We start from the raw sequence: 21907 nt of genomic DNA, 5'->3' as shown, positions 1-21907 counted from the left end.
GGACATGACTGGGCACACAGCATACACACAAGATCAAAAGTAGGTATAACCACAGAAACGGAACAGAACAGACGACTGCTCTTCACTTCGCCTGGACTAGAGTTGTTGGTGAGATGTATGCCCACCTTAGCTATCACTTCCATATGCTGCTATCTGTATCCTGGATTTTACTGACCTGCAAAGCCAGCACCCCAGTGAATGCCATGCTGAACCGCCCTGCATTTGAGGATGCACTCTCCTCGGGTTCTGCACATACCGCGCAGACACTGTATCTCCAGGGGCAATTTCTCTGGTCATCCCAGCAGCTTGGTGCTGCTTCCCCTTTTCTGTCATAGCTTAAGAACCAGCCTTGGGACCAGACGATTAGATAATGGCACCAAATATCCCTTTACAAAATTGGTTTCACTACAGATCAGGACAGGTGTGGCAAGGTACTAGAATCAAATTTGATTTTCATGGGCAACCATGAATGTTGACTTGAAAAATAACTCTTTAATAGTAATTTGTATTTATTACAGAGGTGGCTGCAATTTTAAATACAAATACTCATCAAAGCTTACTCTATGCAGGTGTTGTTCTAAGTGCTTTACGTATGTGTATTAACTCAGTCACTCCATAAAAACCCCACGAGGCGGGTAACACAGTGACCCAAATGAAGGATGGAGGCAGACAGCTCAGGGTCAGGACCAGACTATGAACCCAGATGGTCAGACTTGGTACCCAGGCCTCCAGCGCCACCTTCCCCTGCTCCCTGGGCCCCTGGATGGACCAGCATGAAGAAAGTACGGGACTTCCTCTGCCATGAAATGCAACCAGAAAACTCAGCAAAGCAGTATATCCTCTGCACCAGCTGCCTGCACAAGGCTATCCAAGTAGTGAAATGAAATGAATCAACAGGTATCCTCTCCCACTCGCCCGACAAGACTGGGATGCAGTCCGGCGGGTGATGACACACGGCCCACGGCTGAGCGCGGCGTGTATTTTACGTACTCTCTGTGCCAGTCGTAAATCTGATGGATGTTGCCAAACACAATCTTGTCTTTGCCTTTCATGTCGTCAGGAACACCATCTTCTTTCATAAGTGCCATGTAGCCCTAAAAGTAAATATGCAAAGATTATTTCATTGAACATGTCTGAATCAAATAGTGGTGTATTGACTGAGAGTCAGAAGACAAAACAGACATACGCACTGTCTTGTAAAACAAATGTTTAAGAATAAAAACCTTTTCAGAAATATGTCCTTAACTGGCCCGTGAAAATACAGTCACATTCATTGTCATGACTTTCTCTCCCTGAACTGTTCAGCATTCAAAGATCAAAACTCTTCTGAGGAACTGGAAAGTTTAAATAAATGTAAATGATTTCAGAAAACAAATCATCTTGTCAGCTTGTAAATATTAACTATTTGGCATGAAGCGTTATTTCCTCTCTTCTCAGTACTGATCTGATATAAACAGACTTTCTTTTCGGATTATCTACATAATTTGTTAAATAAGGATTTGATAATATATTTCCCACAAATTGATTTCTAACACCAGCTGGTTTACTATGTTGCTAAAATGTGGTTTAAAACTTCTATATAACTCAGATGGGATTCAGCCTATACAAGAAGCTCTGAAGTTATTCTTGGTAAGGATGACAGATATGTCATGCATGTTTAATCTTTTATGTTATGCAATTAACTGTAATAGCTATTACTTTTCATGGAATGTCCATCCAAAAAGTACTGCCTTGTACATATTTGCAAATCTGAAAGAATAAATGATAAAGTTTCTCATGAATTGAGTTTACTAACACGATGATGCCCTGAAGTTAATGAAGGGACAAGGCCAGAGACGACCTTGATTTTGGATGAAGGACAGCAGCTTTGCTATGGTTACAAATTGCAGAGCAACTTCTGGTCAGTGAAACTGGTGACATGTTCGTTCTGTGAAAACTACAGGCAAATGGCCTGGGGTGGCAGCCACTGACCAAGCTCCAAACCCGGGGGGATTCAGGATGTAACTGAATCCAGAGCTGGTCACATTGAGTTTTCAACCAAAGATGTCCTCAATTCCATGGTGATGCCCACATTCTTATAAAATTATCAAAGGCCAGATTTCCATACCAGAAATTCATTGTTTGGAGATAACATTTACAAACTATATATATATATAGATATATAAAAGAAGACTCTGTCAAGATGCACTGTTCAAAAAAGAAGTCTTTAAAAAGTTATTAAGATATTTGGCTAAATTTTATTTTTCAGAAATATTTTGGTGGTTGTTTTACTGTTTTTAGTCAAAAATATTTTCCAAGGCTTTTGAGAAGCTATCAGCATTCAACTGTACAAATGAACGCCTTCTGACCAGCCTCAGAGCTGCTGATTCAGGTTACTCATCTCTCAGAGTACACACCTCCACCACACAGCCGAGGTCGCGCACATAGTCACGCTCTGTCTCCACCAATTCCTGTAACACGTAGCTGAAAAAAGGGAGGGGAAAAACAGTGTTTACAATCCACAATCTAAGGGATTGTCCGATGAAACGCTTTCATACTTTTTCTTTCATCAGGTCAGATTCCGCAGGGGCTGTGAAGTCACCTGACAAACTTGCACTTCGGGTCCCCAACCACTTACAAGTACACATGGGTGACCCACAGGAACTGCGAGGGTCACAAAAGACCTTACATTCGGGGTGCATTCCTGTCACCAGACTCTGACCGTGTGGACGACGACTAAGAGAAGCCAAGACATTACAGGAAGTCAGTTTTCTGCTGCTTTGTGTTTTAACGCTTGAGTCATTTTAAGCTTTTCTGGATATACAAAAGAAATTTAACTCAGATGTTTAAAGCCTTGGATCTGAGCACATCACTCAGAAATGTTCCTTTCAGTAAGGATCACTGATCCTTAAGGCCATTCAGATAATAGAGGACAATCACTTGATTAGTTACAGCAAACCACCTCAATTGACCTGGAAAAGTTAATTGGCTGATTGGTTGGTTTGTTCATCCAACCAGCGCCTCTCATGCACCTGAAGTCACTCTAGATGCTGGGATACAGCATCAAGCCAAGTCTCTGCGCTCATGTGGCTGGTAAATTTTTCCCTCTTTTCCAAATAGAATTTTAAACCTTTTGTAATATTTTTCAGGACTTTTTAATGGAAACTAAAAAATTCTACCATGAAGGTATGTTTCACATTTCTGGGACTGCATTTAATTCTATGTTGCCTTTTTTCTTTACTACTGTATATTTAACGAGGCTTTCCAGGTGGTGCAGTCATAACAAATCTGCCTGCCAATGTAGGAGACACAAGAGAAGTGGGTTCAATCCCTGGGTCAGGAAGATCCCCCGGAGGAGGAAAAGGCAATCCACTTCAGTATTCTTGCCTGGGAAATCCCACGGACAGAGGAGCCTGGTGGGCTACCCTCTGTGATGTCGCAGAGAGTCGGCCACAACCGAGCGACAGAGCACACACGCATGAATGTGATGGAAAGTACAGCGGCTTCTCACCAGAAGTGACAGAAGAGATTCTCCTATCACTCTTGTTTCCAAACAAAGTGCAATGCAGAAATGAAAGAATGAGTGCTGCGGCTATGCCTCCCTGCAGCCTCCGGAGGTTCTGAACACTTTGCAAACACACGTACACATGGCCCACGTGGTAAAGAGCCCGCCTGCCAAACGCAGAAGACTCGCAAGAGGCTCAGGTTCGGTCCCTGGTCGGGAAGATCCCCGGAGGGCATGACAACCCGCTCCAGTATCCTTGCCTGGAGAATCTCATGGACAGAGGAGCCTGGTGGGCTACAGTCCATGGGGTCGCACAGAGTCGGACACGACTGAGCTGATTAGCACGGCATGCTCGTGTAACTGCTCAGCGAAGAGGCCCTGGGTCTCCTCCTGCGACTCAGAGAGGAAGCCGGGCCACAGCTCTGAGGATGGCTGGGCTAGCAGGGGAGCCCCCAGCGCCGACAACTAGAACACTGGGGCCTTACTGTCGTCTCTTTAAAGAGCTGGACTTCCTCTCTTCCATCTCATCGATGGGCGAGGAGGAGGACAGCAGGGAGTTGTCTGAAGGGTTGAAGGAGGGGCTGCTGCTGTCCCCCTGGTCGACGAGGAGCGAGCTGGGACGATCCTCCAGAGCCTGGAAGAAATCAAAGCCAGAGTCACGCCTCCCGCCTACACAGTCCATGAGGCTGAAATCAGGACCAGGAGGTCTCCTACGTCAGAATACACAGCAGGCCTGGCCTGTGACACTGCAGAACCTATGGGTGTGAAATCACAAGACTATTTAACAACAAAAGCCCCAGGATTCATCTAAAGACTGAGTAAGAGGGAAGTCAGAATGCAAAGTGCAGTGAATTTATGTCCATTAATATGTTCTATTCATGGTTACCAAATAATTAGAAACAAAACATTTGGCTCGCATCACACACTGCAGCCATTTCAAATCTGGCCATTTTCTGTTCAGTTACATTCCTGCCACATGAAGGCACGACCACTTCAGAAGCGTGTGCAGCCAACTCCGGTTGGGCTAGCATACCCCGACCCACTGCCCACTCCTTGTTGGTGACTACGCAGCAGCAGCAGCAAACCCGTATTTTAATTTAAAGGAACAGTTTGTTTCTTGACTATCCGTGAAGCCTTGACTCATACTTCAATGCATACAACTCATGTGGCTAAAATTAATCTCCATTTCTGTGACCCTCACAAATTCTTCCTTCTAAAGGAAGTGGTCGCCATGCTGGCCTCAATTACTTGTTCACAACTCTCTCCCTCACTGAATTTTAGCTCATGCAGGTGAGTGTTTTCATTGTTAGATCCACTTGAGAACCTCGAATAAATCCGTGAGATGACTGCTGATGACTTTTTCCCCTGGGTTAGTGTGGCCAGGATCAGCAACTGATTACTTTCTTATTGGTATGTATTAATTTTCTTTCTTAATCAGAATTCACAAAGTTTCTATGGGTACAGGTGACAGTTCTTTTTTTTAATTGAAATATACATGATTTACGATGTTGTGTTAGTTTCGGGTATCCAGCAAAGTGATTCAGTTATATATATATATATATACACACACATAAAAGAATCCGAAAAAGGATATATGCACAGGTTATTATAGATACTGAATACAGCTTCCTGTGCTATACAGTAGGTCCTCGCTGTTTATCTATTCTATATGCAGTGGTGTGTATCTGTTAATCCCAAACTCCTAATTTATCCCTCTCTCACCCTCCCCCTTTGGTACTCATAAATTTGTTTTCCATGCCTGTGAGTTTCTGTTTTGTAAATAAGTTCATCTGTATCACTTTTATCAGGTCCCATACATAAGTGCTATCACATGACATTTGTTTCTCTGAACCTCACTCTGTATGACAATCTCTAGGCCCCTCAGGTTGCTGCAAATAGCATTCTTTCTTTCTTCTTCAATGGCTGAGCAACAGTCCATCGTGTGTGTGTGTGGGTACACCCACCCATCTGTCGGTGGACAGGTGGGTCGCTTCTCTGTCTTGGCTACTGTAAACAGTGCTGCTATGAACATTAGCGTGCACGTATCTTTTCAAATTAAGAGCTTTCATCTTTTCTGGAGACATGCCCAGGAGCTGGATCAAGTGGTAGCTCTGTTTTTAGTTTTTTAAAAAACCTCCATACTGTTCTCCATAGTGGCTGTACCAAATTACATTCCCACCAATAGTGTAAGAAGGTTCCCTTTTCTCCACACCCTCTCCAGCGTTCAGCGTTTGTTGACTTTTCAATGATGGTCATTCTGAATGGTGTGAGGTGACACCTCAGTGTAGTTTTGATTTTCACTTGTCTGATGACTAGCGATGCTGAGCATCTTTTCATGTGCCTGTGGCCCACCCGTATGTCTTCTTTGGAGAAATGATTGTCTAGGTCTTCTACTCATTTTTCGATTGGGTTGTTTATTTTTTTGATATTGAGCTGAATGAGCTGTTTGTATACTTTGGAGATTAATCCCTTGTCAGTTCACATCATCTGCCAATAGTTGACAGTTCTTCTGAAACTCCCACAGCGACACAGCTGGACATAAAGGTGATCAAGAGGTGTTTAAGCAATGTAACTGGGGAAAATGTGATTTCTCTTCAAACAAAAAGCCTGATACAAACTACAAGAACGCTTAATATTTCCTACCAAACTAAAACCTCTAATACTTGTCCTGTTTCCCAGTAAGAGTGACAGGCTGAAGCTGGCGTCCTCACTAAGCCTAGCTTTGAGAACCCAAGTCTGCTCCTGCAGTCTTGTTCATCAAACCCATGGAGCTGTGCAAACACACCAACTCCTGCTCTCAGTGAATGAAGAGACAGTTCAGGAACGGGGCTCGGTGAGCACACAGCATTCTTATTTTTAAGTAAACAGCTCTTGACCTCGACTGGAAGCACACGTGCGGCAGCAGGGCCTGGTCCACGCGTGCGGGTCCCGGAGGCCAATCTCGGCCAGGAGGTTGGAGGATGCCGGGAGGGAGGAGCAGTGCTGTCTGCTGCCTGGATTGGGAGGACACAGCTGAAGCTGGTTAGATTTAATGACGGTCACTTCAACGGTGAGGAGAGACAGAAAAGAAAGGTGGCAGAGGGCCTCCACACAGAAGCTGGCTGGGGAGGCACTGGACTTCATGGATGCCCGTGAGGCCCGTCTGGACCCGGCAGCCACATGGAGCGTGCAGACACCCCAGAGGTCGCGCTCACATTTGTGACGTCCACCCCCAGCCGCCCAGCGGCCCCTTCTGGCAACTGTGCTCAAGTAAAACGGCACGAGCGCTGTCCCAGAACGGAAATCTGTTTTGGATGAATTATTTGTGAAGGTCTCTGGGTTTGGTGGGTTTTTGTGGGTAGGTTCTTATCAACTTTCCCTATTCCTTAAATGAGAGGAGAGTATCTATGTAGACCTAACTCTTCAGAGGGCTTCCCGGGTGCCTCAGCGGTAAATAACCTGCCCGCCTGTGCAGGAAATGCAAGAGACACAGGTTCGATCCCTGGGTCGGGGAGACCCCCTGGAGGAGGAAAAGGCAACCTCTGCAGTGTTCCGGCCTGGAGAAGCCCGTGGACGGAGGGGCCTGGCGGGCCGTGAGGTCACAGAGTTGACACGACTGAGCACAAGCACCCACGACTCCTCTGAGGTTAACACTGGTAAACTGCATTTTCTTAAGCAACTGCCCACTTCATCCCAGGTTTTCAAATTTACTTTCAAAGAGGTGAACAAGGTAACGCGTCACGATTATTTCAATTCTCACTGATCTTTTCTTTACAGATTCTTATGTTGTGAATCTGGGTTTTTTTTGGGTGTTTTTCTTTTGCAAAGGTTACCTGAAGTCTGTATGCTTTGAAAAAACAAATCTTTGGTGTTATTATTCCCTTTTCCTGTTTTCCACCTCATTAATTTCTGCTTTTACCTCTGTGAATTCACTCTTTCTGTTTTTTTCCAAAAAACAAATTGTGCTGTTCTATTATCTTGAGTTAGATGTTTGTTTCACTTATTCTCATTCTTGGGTTTCTCTTTATATGCAGATCAACGGAGAGAAGAAAGCCCCAAAGTCAGCTGCAGTTCCTGGGGCTGTTAGCTGCTGTCGCCCCCTGCCCACGCTTCCCTCATCAGGACGTGGAGGTGGAGAGAGAAGTGAATTTCAGGGAAGGGCTGGCGGGATAAGGAGAGTCAGCTCCCTGAACACAGATGGCACGACGGCAAGACACCTTCTCCCGTCACCTCTCGAGTCCACTGCACAACGGCTTGGCAGGGCTAACAATTCAGTGTTTCAATCTGATTACAAAGTCACGACAGCCTAAGAGATGGCCCTCAGGAAAACAAATGGGGCTGACATGGCAGCCGTGAGCCGTGCCGGAGTAACTCAGAGTCACGGGGAGCAGGCGGCAGCAAGGAAGGATGTTCAGATGATTCACTAGCAGTTTTATCGGCAAAAGCAGTTCTCGTTTGAGGATTAGTCACAGGAAACCAAGCAGAGCTATGTTTTCCTTGAGCCAGAAAGAGAGGGCGGAGTCTAGATTACATTCCATGAAGAATGAAGGAGCAGCGAGTCCACCATAAAAAGCATAAATGTGGTTCTCCAATGGGGACAGAAGGTACAAGTGGAGTGCTAGGGTGGAGCGAGCTTGGCTAGAGCTTATCAAACAGCGCTGGGTTTACAAACCCCACCTTCCAGCTGGGAGGCCGAAGCAGACAGTAGGAGAATCTGAACCTACATCTCTGATTCCAAACCCACGCCTTTTCCATCCTGCCAACAGCTTTATGCCCATTCACTTCAGAAGAGTCGTGAGTAGAAATAATTCAATTTCAATGGATAGAGTTTAATTCTTCAAAGCTAAAAAGGGGGAATAAACCACTGAGAGCTGAGAGACATGCATAGAACTTCTCTTCATTTGAATTTATGACACGTCAGTCTCAACCCACTCACAATGGAATCCCTTCAAACAGCTGCAGAACAATGACTAGCAGGTTGACGGAGTGCTGTCTCAAAACATTCCTTGGGAGAACAATTTCAGTTATTAGACAAGCATGGCTTTAATGATCCTATAACTGATGTGTATAAATGGCTGTTTCTAAAATGTTTAAGGATGCCTAAAAACTCTGTTCAGTATTATTTGAGCATCTTTTTAGACCATCAATCAACTTGCTTCTCAAAGAGACAGGCAGGATGCGGCTAAGCTCCATTCATACTGACATGATCCCAAATTTCTGACCAAGTTGAGTTAAATTCTTGACTTATCTACCAAGTCCTTACAGCCTTTCTGTCTAAACTCAAAGCCTACCACCACCCAGGCAGGGGTAGGGGCCAATACCTGTCAGTCTGTATTCTGGATGTAATTCCCATTTGACCAAAGCAACCAGCCTCAGCATCAGCTGCTTAGGGGTGGGTGGTAGAAGAAACTGGAGTGTTACATATATATATATACACACACAGTACCTAGTTAGTACTAGCTTTGGAAGATAAATTTCTAACTTTAAAGAAGTGCAGTTAGCCTGTGAACAATGCAGGGGTTGGGATACTAGCCCTCTGTATGTGGTCCCTCAATTTGTGGTTCCACGCATGCAGATTAACCCACTGCACACTATGCTGTTCTCTAGTATTCACTGTTGAAGAAAATCTGTAAGTGGATCTGTGAAATCCAAACTTGGAATATTTAAGTGTCAACTGTATTTCCTTTTATCTAGCAATTCCAGTGCTAAAAATTTACCTTATAAGTATATTTACATGTAATTATAATCACACATGTAATTAACATGAATATTCATGCAGAGATAAATGCTGCAGTCCATGGGGTCGCAAAGAGTCAGACACGACTATGTGGCTGAACAATTAACAGAAATGAAAACTGTAAATGATAAATCTATCTCTCTCTATATATAATGAATTTATTTAAATAAATTATAATAGACCTCTGTCCCTTTATCAGCTGGTCGAGTTTTTACACACTCCGTGTGCCTCAGTTTCCCCATCTGTAAAATGAGAACACGGTAGTGTGTGCCCCCCTCACAGAGCTGTCGAGGGGAGCACACACAGAGAAAGCGTTGGGAGGGAAGCATACCAAACTGTTCTACAGTGGTTACTGCGGGCTTTTATTTTAGGAGTGGTGACTTTTAAAAGATGTAGTAAGATAGGAGGTATACTAGTCTTAAAAGCTGTTACCATTACTGGTTTCTCTATTTCATAGGAAAACTTAAGAAAAAGAAATTTACTGATTTGAATCAGTCAGAAACAATGCATACCTAACTTCAAAGAATCAACATCTGATTTGGGGCTTTTATTAAATGAAGCCACGCCGACCCACCGGGAACATGAGGTGACTAAGAGAATAAATCCCTGACACAGCAACGCAAACCCTTCTCCCTCATACACTGCAGACCCAAGTGAATGGTCTCAGACAGCGAGAGACTGCCAGTGGTACCTGCGATACCAACGGCCCACGAGAAGGGAACTGACCACACTGGCTATGACGATGCCCGTACTGCAGACCGTGTGGGTGCGGGAAAGGGCTGACCGTGGCTCCCGGGAGGGCCCTCTAAGCCCCTGGCATGTCCTGCCTGATGAAGTCTGTCTACCTGGGGGTTCTGGCGTCAGACAGACGGTCTATACTCAGTGTGACTTTGGGTGGGGGCTTTGGGTCACGTGCTACCTTGAACTCCAGAGGAGCAGGGGATGGGGTGAGCCACGTGAGGGGTCAACCTTGTGTACGTGATGGAGCCCGAATACCGACTCTGACCGCCAAGGCCGGAGACTGGGGTTGCGGGGGGTGGGCGGCGGTGTCCTTGCTGGCGTTACCCTGCAGGTATCATCTCACCCTGCGGGGCTGGGAGAGGCCAGCACTGGGCACTTGATTCCACGGGGAGAGAACAAGGGTGGCCTGGACTGAGCCTCCCGGGCCCGCCCCTGCACGTCCCCCCTGGCGGACCTTCACCTCCATCCTGTCACAGTAATGAGCAGCAGCCGTGGCTTCACTAAGCTCTGTGAGTCTTCAAGCCAGTTACTGAACCTGAGGATCCATCCCGCAGACTGAGACGCACCTGCGAGGCCAGCCGTGCCCACCCGCCCCCCAGTGCTCCATGCGCCGCTTCCAGCCCGGAGGCCTGAGCCCCTGGGAGGCCTTACCATCTTGCTTTTCACGAGTTCCTCGATCGCACTGACAAGCTCGGCTGCGCTCGGCGTTTCGGAGCTGGTGGGGCGGACTAATAACCGAGAGGAGGCCTAGAGAGGAAGTTGAGAAAAAGAGAGGGGGGAGGGGGATGGCTCGTGTTAGTCACTGGACAGATGGAAAATTCTCCTGCAAGCTCAGCCTCTTTTTAAAAGTAATTCCAGACCAAAAGACCACGAGTTTGTCTTTGTTTGCATTTATTTAAAGCCATCTTTTAAAATTTACAATATTCTGACATGAAACACTAAATAAGACCTGTCTGGGATACATGTGGAAAGCAGACAGAGTCTGGTTTTAATCTGCAGCCATGTCCCATCAGAATGTTTCTCAAAGAGGTGACTGGGCATGGGGGAGGATTCTAACTTTTTTTTTGCAAATGCTGGCTAGGCTACTGGCTAAGGAGGGAAAGATGGAGATCAACAGAAGAGTGACAGGCTTAAGGGCTAGTGAATGAATCCTTCAAAGAATTGGGAACCAAAACCAAGATACTAAAAATGGCTTTACTGTGTGGATGGGGTTCAAAGAAAGAAGGAAGGAAAGGAAAGGAGCCGGGAGCACTGACCAGACAGGGAGGAGGGGGACAAGCTCACCATTTTCTGTGCCATCCACTTCCCCAATGATTAGTGCAGAGGACAGGAGCTCTGTGGCCTCACAAGCTATCGGATGCCATTTACGGCTAGAGTCGGGGTGTACAGGGTGGACAGGTAAGGGGTCTGGGGGAGGGGCTACTGAGCTCAAGTTTCAGTAATTAGCAAACACGCTGTGTTTGCAGATTACTCGCACCATTAATTTACTGGAAACTAGAAGAGGGGTGTAATATGAACCTTGCTTCATATTAAGGACAGCAGAGATGCATGCGACACACGGCTAGCTGTCCTAACGATGCATGGCTCACGGCAGACACATACGGATCTATACGTTTACAACGAGGCAGTTACAATGTGGATCCAGATATGCACTTGGCAAAACAAATGTTGGCTTGGTCTAATGAAATCTGGAAGATGAGGTGAAGAAAACAAGGAAAAAAAATTCAAATGGAGAGGTAAGGAAACTGAGCCAGAACAGACACAGAACACAAGTCAACGTAATGCTGCAGTGAAAGTTTACAAAAAGAGAGAACAGAACAAAACAAAATATTAGTCACAAGATAATATACTCTCTGGGAACATCACTATCGATTTTTGTAAAAGAAGAACTTCTATGGATAATACCCAATGAGGTCATACAATAACCAGTAAGTGATTTTAGCAATCAGAAGGATATAGTGCCATCCGCACTTTAAATGGAGAAAAACACCCTCCTGGTTTGGTGAATAGGCCAACCAGGCCTGGCACCGCATTGTTCGGCTAACCATTCAGATTTTCACAATTTTAGTTTTCTGCCTTCAGAAAGGTATGGCTTAGAATGCTGCAAAATCACTAAGGAACTGTCAGAGCCCTGCTGCCTGGCGGTGGGTCTGTTCTGGGCAGTGAGAGGTGAGCTTCTCTCATCTCAGGCCACCCTGTCCCCCTGCAGCATGGGGTCTGCACCTCAGATGACCCCCAGACTCCGGACTGAAACCCAGACTCCAGACTGAAACACTGTGTGCTGAGAGGCCTGGCAGAGGTGGCGGCAGGGTTCTAAGGAGGAGGGGCCTGAGGTTAAGACTCAGGGCCGTCAATCACTGGGCTGGATGGAGCCTGGGTCAGCACCCGTGGGTCATCCAGCGAGTGGGGACCGTGTCAGCACGGAGGAGGGAGTCAGGGAAGGAAAAAAGTGAAGACGGGGAAAAACTGATGAAAACGTCTATTTTATTCAGAAAACTTGGGTCTCTGCCAAAAAAAAAAAAAAAAAAATCACCAGTAATGACTTCATAGCGTGGTTTTCAACACCTGCCAGTTTGGAGAAGCAGGCTGGGCTGGAACGTGAGAGGTTGTACAAGCCAGTTATCAGGTTTCCTTCTTGGTATTTTAGGGTTCTACCACTGGGAGGCACAAAATAATTTTAGATTCTGTAAAAACTCAGGAAAACCCAGAAAGCAAAAAATGAAGGTTTACTTGGCCCGAAGCCTCCGCATACATCCAGAGAGGAGACTCGTGGCTTTGAACTGACTCCTGAGCTTTGACAAACTCTGGTTTGATCCAGATGTTGGCCGTGTTGGAAAAAAGCAACTGGAGAGCCATACAGTCTCATCTGAAAACCACACCTGCGTGCAGAGACACCTGACACAGACAACCAGGTGGGCTCGTGTGTGTCTGGGACGTAACCACGCACGCAGGCGGGACAGTGATTTCTCTGACTATCCACTCAGGGACCCTGGTCAGGACAGTGAGAAAAAGTAAACTGACTTGAAAGGCAGCAATTAGGAAAGCATCCGTTAAAAAGGCGCTGCAGGTCCTTCTGCAAGCACGCGTGTAGGGGAGCCTGCGAGTTCCTACAGCCTGGTCTAAACGCACGGCCTGTGTGATCCAGGCTCTGCGGGTGAAGGCGGGCAGAGTTCGGCCTGGAAGACCAGCAGGTTGCAGACACCGTTCCGCAGCCCGGGTCACTCTGTGCCGGCCCTGCGGCTGGGGCACAGGAGGGAACGCTGGGCCCTCTCCGGGCGCGGGGCGGCCCCGGCCCGCTTACCTTGTCGTCCTGGGAGTCCGGCTGGAGCAGGCTGTGCTGTTGGATGGCCATGGGGGGCGGCAGGGGCACGGCGTCAGCCCCCTCCTCCCCTTCCTCCTCTCCGCAGCTCTGCATGCCCGAGGACGAGGACTTGGAGAGCGTGCCGCTGCTCAGGCCCTCGTTCCGGCCTCTCTGAAACCAGAGCGACATTCGCCTGTGAGAGCCGGGCCCCGAGTGTCAGCGCCCGGGCACAGAAACTGAGCCCTCGGGGGTTCACAGGAGGTGGGAACTGAGAGCAGAAGCCAGGCACAAGCCCCTTCCAGCCCTGATGGGAACTCGGACTCCGCCAAGCGTGTCAGCTCCCTCGCCTGCCGGCTGGACAAGGGGAGGGCCCGGGGGTGCCTGCGAAGGGACTGCCGACGTCAACCGTTAGGCTCTGAACACATCTTATCTTCAAGAGGCTAATTTTTTAAAAAGGTTCAAAAATGTGAACCATCACCTTCCATTTCTCTGGTCTCATATTTTACTATTTTGCTACTTTTTGCTCAAATAAAACTCACTGAAATCATGAGAGCATAAAGAAAAATACAATTCAAGGTATATTTTAAGAATGAAGTAGTTCATTCATTTTCCCCTAGTCTTACTTTTACTTAAAAAAACTTCAGTTTTTTACTTCTATTAGGAGGACCCAGTATATTAAACAGATAGATGAGGACATAAATGAATCATATGCTCCAGTGAAAACCCACAGCATAAACAGGCCCAGGAAAAAAGCAGCAGAAACCACACATCTGCAAAATAAATTAAACAATACCAATCTTGTGCTCCTCCCCCATCCTCTCTGCCTTTGTCTTTCTGAGTCCGTGGGGAACGGAGGGATGTGGGTCCTCATTAAAAACTCTGAAGGCCCCTCACTAACACCACATTACTGAAGACCCATCTTGGGGATCATGAAAAAATACCATTCCTTACAATGTAATTTTAAGGTCCCTCACCTCCAAAGGAAATTAAAAATAATTCCTGGTTGGCCTACATACATTTATCTTTGATGACATGGGAATAATCCAGTGTTTACTACTGGCTTAACAAAGTAACTGGATGTTTTCTACTCAGGACAAGAGGTCAGTATGAATATACGTGAATATGGGGGCAGGTCTGGTAGTGGAAATATACTGGAGGATGCAGGCATTCCCCCGTCCTTCCCAGTATAAAATTGGTGCTTCCCCTGCGCCGGTGTGGAGGAGGAAATGGCAGCCTATTGCAGTATTCTGGCCTGGAGAATTCCATTGACAGAGGGGCCTGGAGGGCTACAGTCCATGGGGTTGCAAAGAGTTGGACAGGACTGAGCGACTGTCCCTCACTCACTACATGGCTGAGTGCTAACCCACAGGCTGCTTAGATCGTCTGCCTCCCTGGGGTGGCGGGGTACCCCTGGACTTTGCCTGTGATGGAGGCTGGGGGCGGGGCTGGGGCGGCAGGACACCCCTTCCTCCTGGAGCAGGCAGGGGGCGCCCCCACGCCTGGGGAGGGGGGGCTCTCGGCCCTCTCATCTCTTGATCAGAGGCCACACGTGGGTCCCCAACTCCAGCACGCTGCTAAATGCATTTTGCGGGGGCTCTGACATCGGTCCTTTCCGGGAACACCCAGAAAACACCCAGACGAGGGTTATTTGCTCGTGTGGACTCGCAAGGACTCGCAAGGGAGACGCCGCAGGCCCTGACCTCTTCCACGGTCTCGTCCTGCGGGGTGGCCGCGCTGTCGTCCGAGTCCTTCTGCGAGCCGGCGTCGGCGCTCTTGCGGACCTCGCGGCTTTTCTTGTGCTTGTGCGCCAGCTTCTTCACGTGCCCGTCCGCCTTGCCGCTGCTCAGCCGCCGCACCGGGCTCGTCAGCCACTTGCGCAGCGTGTTTCCGGGGCGCTTGGGGCCCGGCGAGCTCTGCGCCCCCACCATGTGGGGCTGGAGCGAGGCCACGGAGGCGGGCGGGCTGGCGTCGTTGCTGGAGACGGACAGCGAGTCTGCGGGGGAGAGAGAGAAGCCCGTGTGACCGGCGGCCTGGTGAAGCAGCCGCCTGCAGTGCGGGAGATCAGGGTTCGATCCGGGGTCAGGAAGATGCCCTGGAGACGGGAACCGGCTACCCACTCCAGTATTCTTGGGCTTCCCTGGTGGCTCAGATGGTACAGAACCCACCTGCAGTGCGGGAGACCTGGGTTTGATCGCTGGGTTGGGAAGATCCCGCGAAGAAGGGAAAGGCTGCCCACTCCAGGATTCAGGCCTGGAGAATTCCATGGACTGCAAAGCCACCGCCACGGGCACCGCCCAGCCAAACGCCAAGTTCAGTGGCTGCCAGGAGCCGTGCCCTCTGGTTCTGCCCTGGGGAGGAGGGTGTCAGAGGAGATCCAACCCGCGGGCTTTTCATCAAATGGTTCCCGAACTTGAATTTTGCCAGAGATCATTTTTCTCCAGGTGTACTGCCTCCCTCTCCCAAAAAAGCCGAGTCGCCCATGCTGAAGACCAGCATCACCCATGCTGCAGACTCATAAGGTCACTATCACTTAAAATATCACAGACATCGGAGGACACACTGTTTGAATTATTTCTACCCATTTTCTTGATAGACAAGAATCAAGAAAGGATGGCTTAAAGAAGAATTTAAAGGAAATTAAAAACTAATCCTGGTGGACAAATATATTAGTTTGACTCACTCCCACTGAATAAAAGTACCACTCAATAAATAAAGTGGAGGCACACCTCAGGGGTGTTATGGGTTTGGTTTCAGAGCACTGCCATAAAGTAAATATTACAGTAAAGTGAGTCACACGAATTTTTGGTTCCCCCAAACTGGACTCTTTAAGTGTCCAATAGTCAGTGAGAGAAGCCGCTCAGTCGTGTCTGACTCTTTGCGACCCCATGGACTGTAGCCTACCAGGCTCCTCCCTCCATGGGATTCTCCAGGCAAGAGTATTGGAGTGGGTTGCCATTTCCTTCTCCAGGGGATCTTCCCAACTCAGGGATCAAACCGGGGTCTTCCACATTCCAGGCAGACGCTTTAACCTCTGAGCCACCAGGGAAGCCCAAAGTGTCCAACAGCACTGTCTAAAAACTGCATATAGTTTAACTAAAAATACTTTACAGCTAAAAAAAATGCTAACGATTGTCTGAATCTTCAAGTTAGTCATAATCTTTTTGCTGGTGGAGGGTTTGAAAATTGCAAGAATCAACAAAATGTGACACAGAGACATGAAGTGAGCAAATGCCGTTGGAAGAATGGCTCCAACAGACGCGCCCAATACAGTTGCCACAAACCTTCAATTAGTTTAAAAACCAGGTTCTGTGAAGCAAAAAAAACACACCTGCAATAAAATGCAATATGCTTAAATATATTAATATGTGTGTGCATGCGTGTGTATGACTCAGCATGCATGTGACCTGGTAAGTCAGCACTGTGACAAATGGCACCCTTCTAGAAAGCTCGGTGTGAAAGGGTAAAAGCTGGCTGGTTCCCCTTGTTTCCAGCCATGAAATACGAATGTGTAGCCCCTGCTCTCAGCCTCAGCACGGTTCCTTTGAGGTGCTGGAGTCGATACCAACAACCACGAACAAAAACAACACCACATTTAAAAAAGATATAATTTCAAATAACCAAGATGTTACTTGAAAATATACCCCAATGAACATTCTCATGGGATTTGAAAATTAAAAAGTCAACCCTGAACTGATCGCTTTTGCGGTTGAACAGACTTAGGTAACAGCTGAGACTCAACAGCTCTGTGGAGTGACAGGAGATGTGACTTCACACACAGAAAGCCAGTGACCTGGGACACCTGTCGGCCCTGTCCTGAGCCCTGGACTCAGGGAGGACACCCCCACCGTGAAATGGAATAAAACGCCTCTCTTTAGGGACCAGAATGAGGAAGATCATTTACTCTGCTTATCATTTTCTTCCAGTCTTTCGAAGTCTTAAAAACAGTCTTTAAAAAGATGATTTGATACAGACTAGTGCTTGAGGGGTATTTACCTCTGCGGCCCTGGAGACCCCCATGTGCTGCAGCTAAAGAAGGGGGTTAATTCCTCCCAATCCTGTGATTATATGTGCTAGAGTCGACAGCAGTTTCCCACTCGCCCGGGCGAGACAGTGAGCACCACCGTCTGCCTCTGCCCTGTCCCTTCTTGGTCGAGCCTTCCAGGCAGAGAAGGTATAATCTTTTGTAAACAGATGACGTGCTTCAAGCAGGATTGCTCATTCTTAAAAATCTACATTTTCTCAGAGGCAGACTTCAGCTCAGAACTAATCAATTTAGCGTTCTGTTTAAGAGAAAACCCTTTCTCCCTCCGTGTGTGAGTATGTGTGTCTGAATCCACTTGCCAATGCAGGACACTCGGGTTCTATGCATATATTTTTATTTATTTTGACGTTAAGTGTGACTGAAACGTTCCCATGTCAGCCTCGTACTCCTCAGGCGCCACAGGGATGAGGCAGGAGAACCAGGCCATCAAGTTGACCCCACACCTGCAGTCAGTTTCCTGGGGACTTTCTCAGGGGCTGACTCAGGACAGAGGGTCTCTGATCTTAGGGTCTCCTGTACCGTGACAACAGGGAGACCAGGGAAGAGGAGGGTTTGGACGATCCACGTGTCAGGTGATACTTTATTCAGCTGAAGTGTTTCTAAGTACTAACTATTACACTAACAAGATGCTGGGCTGGCCCCAGTAGGTGACAAACATATTTCACCATCATTGATGGCTGGGACTCAGAGCCAAGCCTGGTATTGCCACTGGATGGAGATGAATAAACCCACCAGGGTTTATTCAATAAACTTCACCCCGGGGACCCGACTACAGTGCTTTCAATGATCACACAACCATCATTCAGGCAAAACTGTGACCCTTCATGCTATAAGCGAGTACAAACCCTGGAAGAGTTTGAGAAGAAGGGGAATCAAGTGGAGGGGTCACAGAAGCCTTCCTGGAGGAGGTGGCGTTGAAGCTGGCCTTTGGAGCTGGGCCTGAATAACACATTACAAGCTCCCAAGGACAGAAGCTCCCAGAGGGCGGGGGCCTCGTCTGACTTGTCCCCTGAGGTGTGCCTAGGGCCTGGCACAGTGCCGGCTGTATAGGAGGCACCTAGTATCGACCGGAAACAGCAGAAATGCCAGTCCAAAGAGACAGAGATGCTGATTCACAGCCTTATGTTCGCTCAGCTGAGGAACCGCACCAGACAGAGAGCCGTGAAGGTGGAAGTGGCAGGGCATCCCCAACACGTGACGAGCATCCTGATGGAGCTCCGTTGTGCCCCAGGAGCCGAGGGGGGCAGGAAAAAACAGAGGCTGCCTCACCAGAGGAAACCAAATCAACTGCAGGTCTTAACACTCACCAGCGGAACACTCACACCTTAGAAGTGATGGGAGAGCATATACATAGAGAGAGGAATATATATTATATATATATATATATATATAGAGAGAGAGAGAGAGAGAGAAAGGGATATATATATCTCGCCTACCAGGCTCCTCCGTCCATGGGATTCTCCAGGCAAGAATACTGGAGTGGGTTGCCATTTCGTTCTCCAGGAGATCTTCCTGACCCAGGGATCAAACCTGTATCTCCCACATTGCAGACACTTTACCGCCTGAGCCACCAGGTGATAAAGTTCATATATGTATCTGAATCACCCGCAACTAACACAACATTGTAAATCACCTATGTATCAATTAAAAAATAAATATTAAAAAGAAAATAAACAGAAATGCTGGGGACAGTGCCTGAGTCAACGAACGCAACTTCCATGTGTTTCTGTGCCTAAAAGATAGCACTTGGGGGTACGTGGCATGGAAGCAACGCAGCACATAATACGAATCTTTATGCAGGTGCTACTGGCTATAAAAATGGTTCAAAAAGAAATACAATTAGAGATGTCATTTCCGAGCTTCTCTGTGTAGGCTCAGCTGCATAGGATGGTTCGCTGCAGTTTGAGCAGTAGTTTCAAAACAGATTTTTTTCCTCAGCTGGCAGGTCAAGCGCTACAAACGTGGCCAAGAGCTGAGTGGTGCAGCTTAGACTCAGGGGAAGGCAGAGCTGTCCAAGGTCACAGCTCACCAGCGCCGCAGACAAACTGCGTTCCCAGGGAACAGAGGTGCTTTTCTTGAGATGCTATTTGTTGCCACTTAATGACATTATTTCACTTAACTGGAATATTTATGACTCAGAAATATGCTAGCAGTGATTTACAAACTAAGAGGGAAATTTTACTGTTTTTAAATTTTTACCTTCAAAAACGATTTCGTTTCAGAAGCCTGAAAATGTGGAGGGAAAGTTTCTTTACCTGTCTCTAAGATTAGCAGGTGTTTCTTCTTGTGTAGGTCTGGTTCATTAGTCACACTTTGGAGGATTAGCAATGAAAAAAAATAACCCCAAACTAAAACAAACAGATAAATTCCTTCGCTCTCCACTTTGTTTTTAACAACAATATTCAATTCTTTATACTGTTGGACACACAAATCCATTGATTTGGGCAAAACCCAGCCTCTAAGTTGAAAAGAAAAAAACCAGTAAATCTTATTTTTTTTTGTTTTCAACTAGAGACTCATTTTGCTCGTATCAATGGATTTTAACAGTCCATTTACGAGCTTTTTACCAGACTATGACATAATGCATAAATCAAGAATTTGAAAATACTTAAAAATTACTTAAACTTAAGTCAATCATTAACAGAAAGAAAGAAAAGTGAACATTGATCAGTTATGTCCGACTCTTTGCGACCCCAAGGACTATACAGTCCACGGAATTCTCCAGGCCAGAATGCTGGAGTGGGTAGCCTTCTCCAGGGGATCTTCCCAACCCAAGGGTCGAACCCAGGTCTCCTGACTGCAGGCAGTATCTTTACCAGCTGAGCCACCAGGGAAGAAGGAAATAAAGGGCCTATTATTTTTCGTTATCTGATGGACAGACTCTGACCACTAGACCAAGCGCTCTGATGCCAACTTTTAAACAACGTGTCCTGAGGGCATCAAGTAGGACTGAGGTCTCCATGTGACTGAGCATCAGGTAAGCGTGACGCGCAGTGACAGCTTCAGGCGGTCCCCTGGGAGGCCCGAGTCGCTGGTCTGCACACAGGTGCCTTCCCCAGCTGAGCTCCCAGTGGCCGGATACACTGCGTCAGACGGTCCCGGCCGAGCCCAAGTGCTGCTGGGCAGGCCCCTCCCCCGGAGACCCGCTCTCTCTGTGGGGATTGTGGGCGGCTCAGGCCAACGACAGGAGTCATCCTGGGGCGGAGGCCTGTGGACAGGGCTCTGTGTCTCCCTTTCGCGACAGCATTTGGAGCGGGGTGACTGGCTGTCAGGACGGGCTTCCCTGGCGGCTCAGTGGTAATGAGTTCACCTGCCTGGCAGGAGACGTGGGTTTGATCCCTGGGTCGGGAAGATGCCCTGGAGAAGAGAATGGCAACCCACTCCAGCATTCTCGCCTGGGAAATCCCATGGACGGAGGAGCCTGACGGGCCACGGTCCCTGGGGTCACAGAGAGTCAGACAGGACTCAGTGAGTCAACAGCAACTGTCAGGACAGGACTGTGGCCTCAGACTTCAGGGGACACGCGGGCGGGTGCCGCCTCTGGTCTGTTTGCAGCTGGTTTGCCCAGCATCCTTGGAGCCCAATAAGTTTATGTTTAGAAATTAGTGAGTCAGTGAATCGATTACCAGCTGAAGGCTATTTCCCAGCCTGAACTCTCTGACAGCTGACGCTGACCCCCATGAATGGTGATGTCCAGACATGGTGCTTTATCCCACCAGCTCTGAGACGAGCTTACAGGTCACACCTGTTAACTGTGGTCCAGCTCCCGAGTTTGTGAACTGTGTGCTTACAAGACGGTCATCACAGATCATGGCTGTCCCCGCACTGGCCCGTGCTATTTGATACTTCACTGAGGTGTGGAGTCAGGCCCAGGAGCCTGTGGTGAGGGCAGTGGGCACACCAACACCCCCGCCCCCATACCCATGGTGTGGGCAAGGGGGCAGAAGAAGGATGTGGAACTGAACTCGCCTGAGAAATATGATGGAAAACATGTTACTCAAAGGAACCGTACCGTTCCTGTTTCCGTCTTCAGTCCCTGCTGCTTGCCTTCCCCCCAACTTCTACTTTCTTGGGGAAAAAACACCAGACTCAACACTCAGTACCTCTGCCTCTCCACCCTGTCACCACATTCCACGCCTACAAGGGTGCCCGTGTTCATATCACGCCTTGCTGGGGATGTGCCTTCCTCTTTCCAGTCTGGGGGAACTCTGCTGACTCAAGGTCCAGCTGGATAATCAGCTGAGGACGAGGATGTCAGAGGGATTCTGGGCTTGTCACCAGGTCTGGTCTTAGCCTGGCTCTTCCCCTCAGCAGCCCCGACCCAGGCCAACAGCCTGGCATCCGAATTTCCTCCTCATATGACAAGATTACATGAGAGAATGGAAATGAATGAGTTTTACAAACTGTAAAGTGCTATTTGCAAACACAAGATGCTGCCAGGACCACCTGGTAGCACAGAACACCCTAGATGATGTGCATGCAAACTGTGAGTCCTCAGAAAATGGGGATTTGAATCAATCATTTTCGCATCACAGGCCTACCACGGTAACATTGCCAACAAAGGTCCACAAAGTCAAACTTCAAGGTTTCCCATATGTATGGATGTGGGGGATGGACCATAAA

General features: G+C 47.8%; 1 protein-coding gene across 7 annotated transcripts in view; it reads right to left on the bottom strand.

Annotated features, from left to right (window-relative positions):
• The window catches only part of TRIO (trio Rho guanine nucleotide exchange factor), a 349762-nt gene that overhangs the window by 28988 nt on the left and 298867 nt on the right, over window positions 1-21907 (bottom strand). For all 7 annotated transcript variants that reach the window (XM_065905271.1, XM_065905278.1, XM_065905277.1 and 4 more), the window contains exons 35-40: window positions 14943-15235; window positions 13243-13413; window positions 10593-10688; window positions 3970-4118; window positions 2397-2463; window positions 991-1094 (exon numbers count right to left, since the gene is read on the bottom strand). In XM_065905271.1, the coding sequence (XP_065761343.1) occupies window positions 991-1094; window positions 2397-2463; window positions 3970-4118; window positions 10593-10688; window positions 13243-13413; window positions 14943-15235 (880 nt within the window). The remainder of the gene's footprint in view (window positions 1-990; window positions 1095-2396; window positions 2464-3969; window positions 4119-10592; window positions 10689-13242; window positions 13414-14942; window positions 15236-21907) is intronic.

The sequence above is a fragment of the Muntiacus reevesi genome, chromosome 14, assembly GCF_963930625.1.
Source record: "Muntiacus reevesi chromosome 14, mMunRee1.1, whole genome shotgun sequence".
Classification (NCBI taxonomy): domain Eukaryota; kingdom Metazoa; phylum Chordata; class Mammalia; order Artiodactyla; family Cervidae; genus Muntiacus; species Muntiacus reevesi.
The sequence above is the reverse complement of the archived record's forward strand: the minus strand, read 5'-3'. Positions and strand labels throughout refer to the sequence as shown.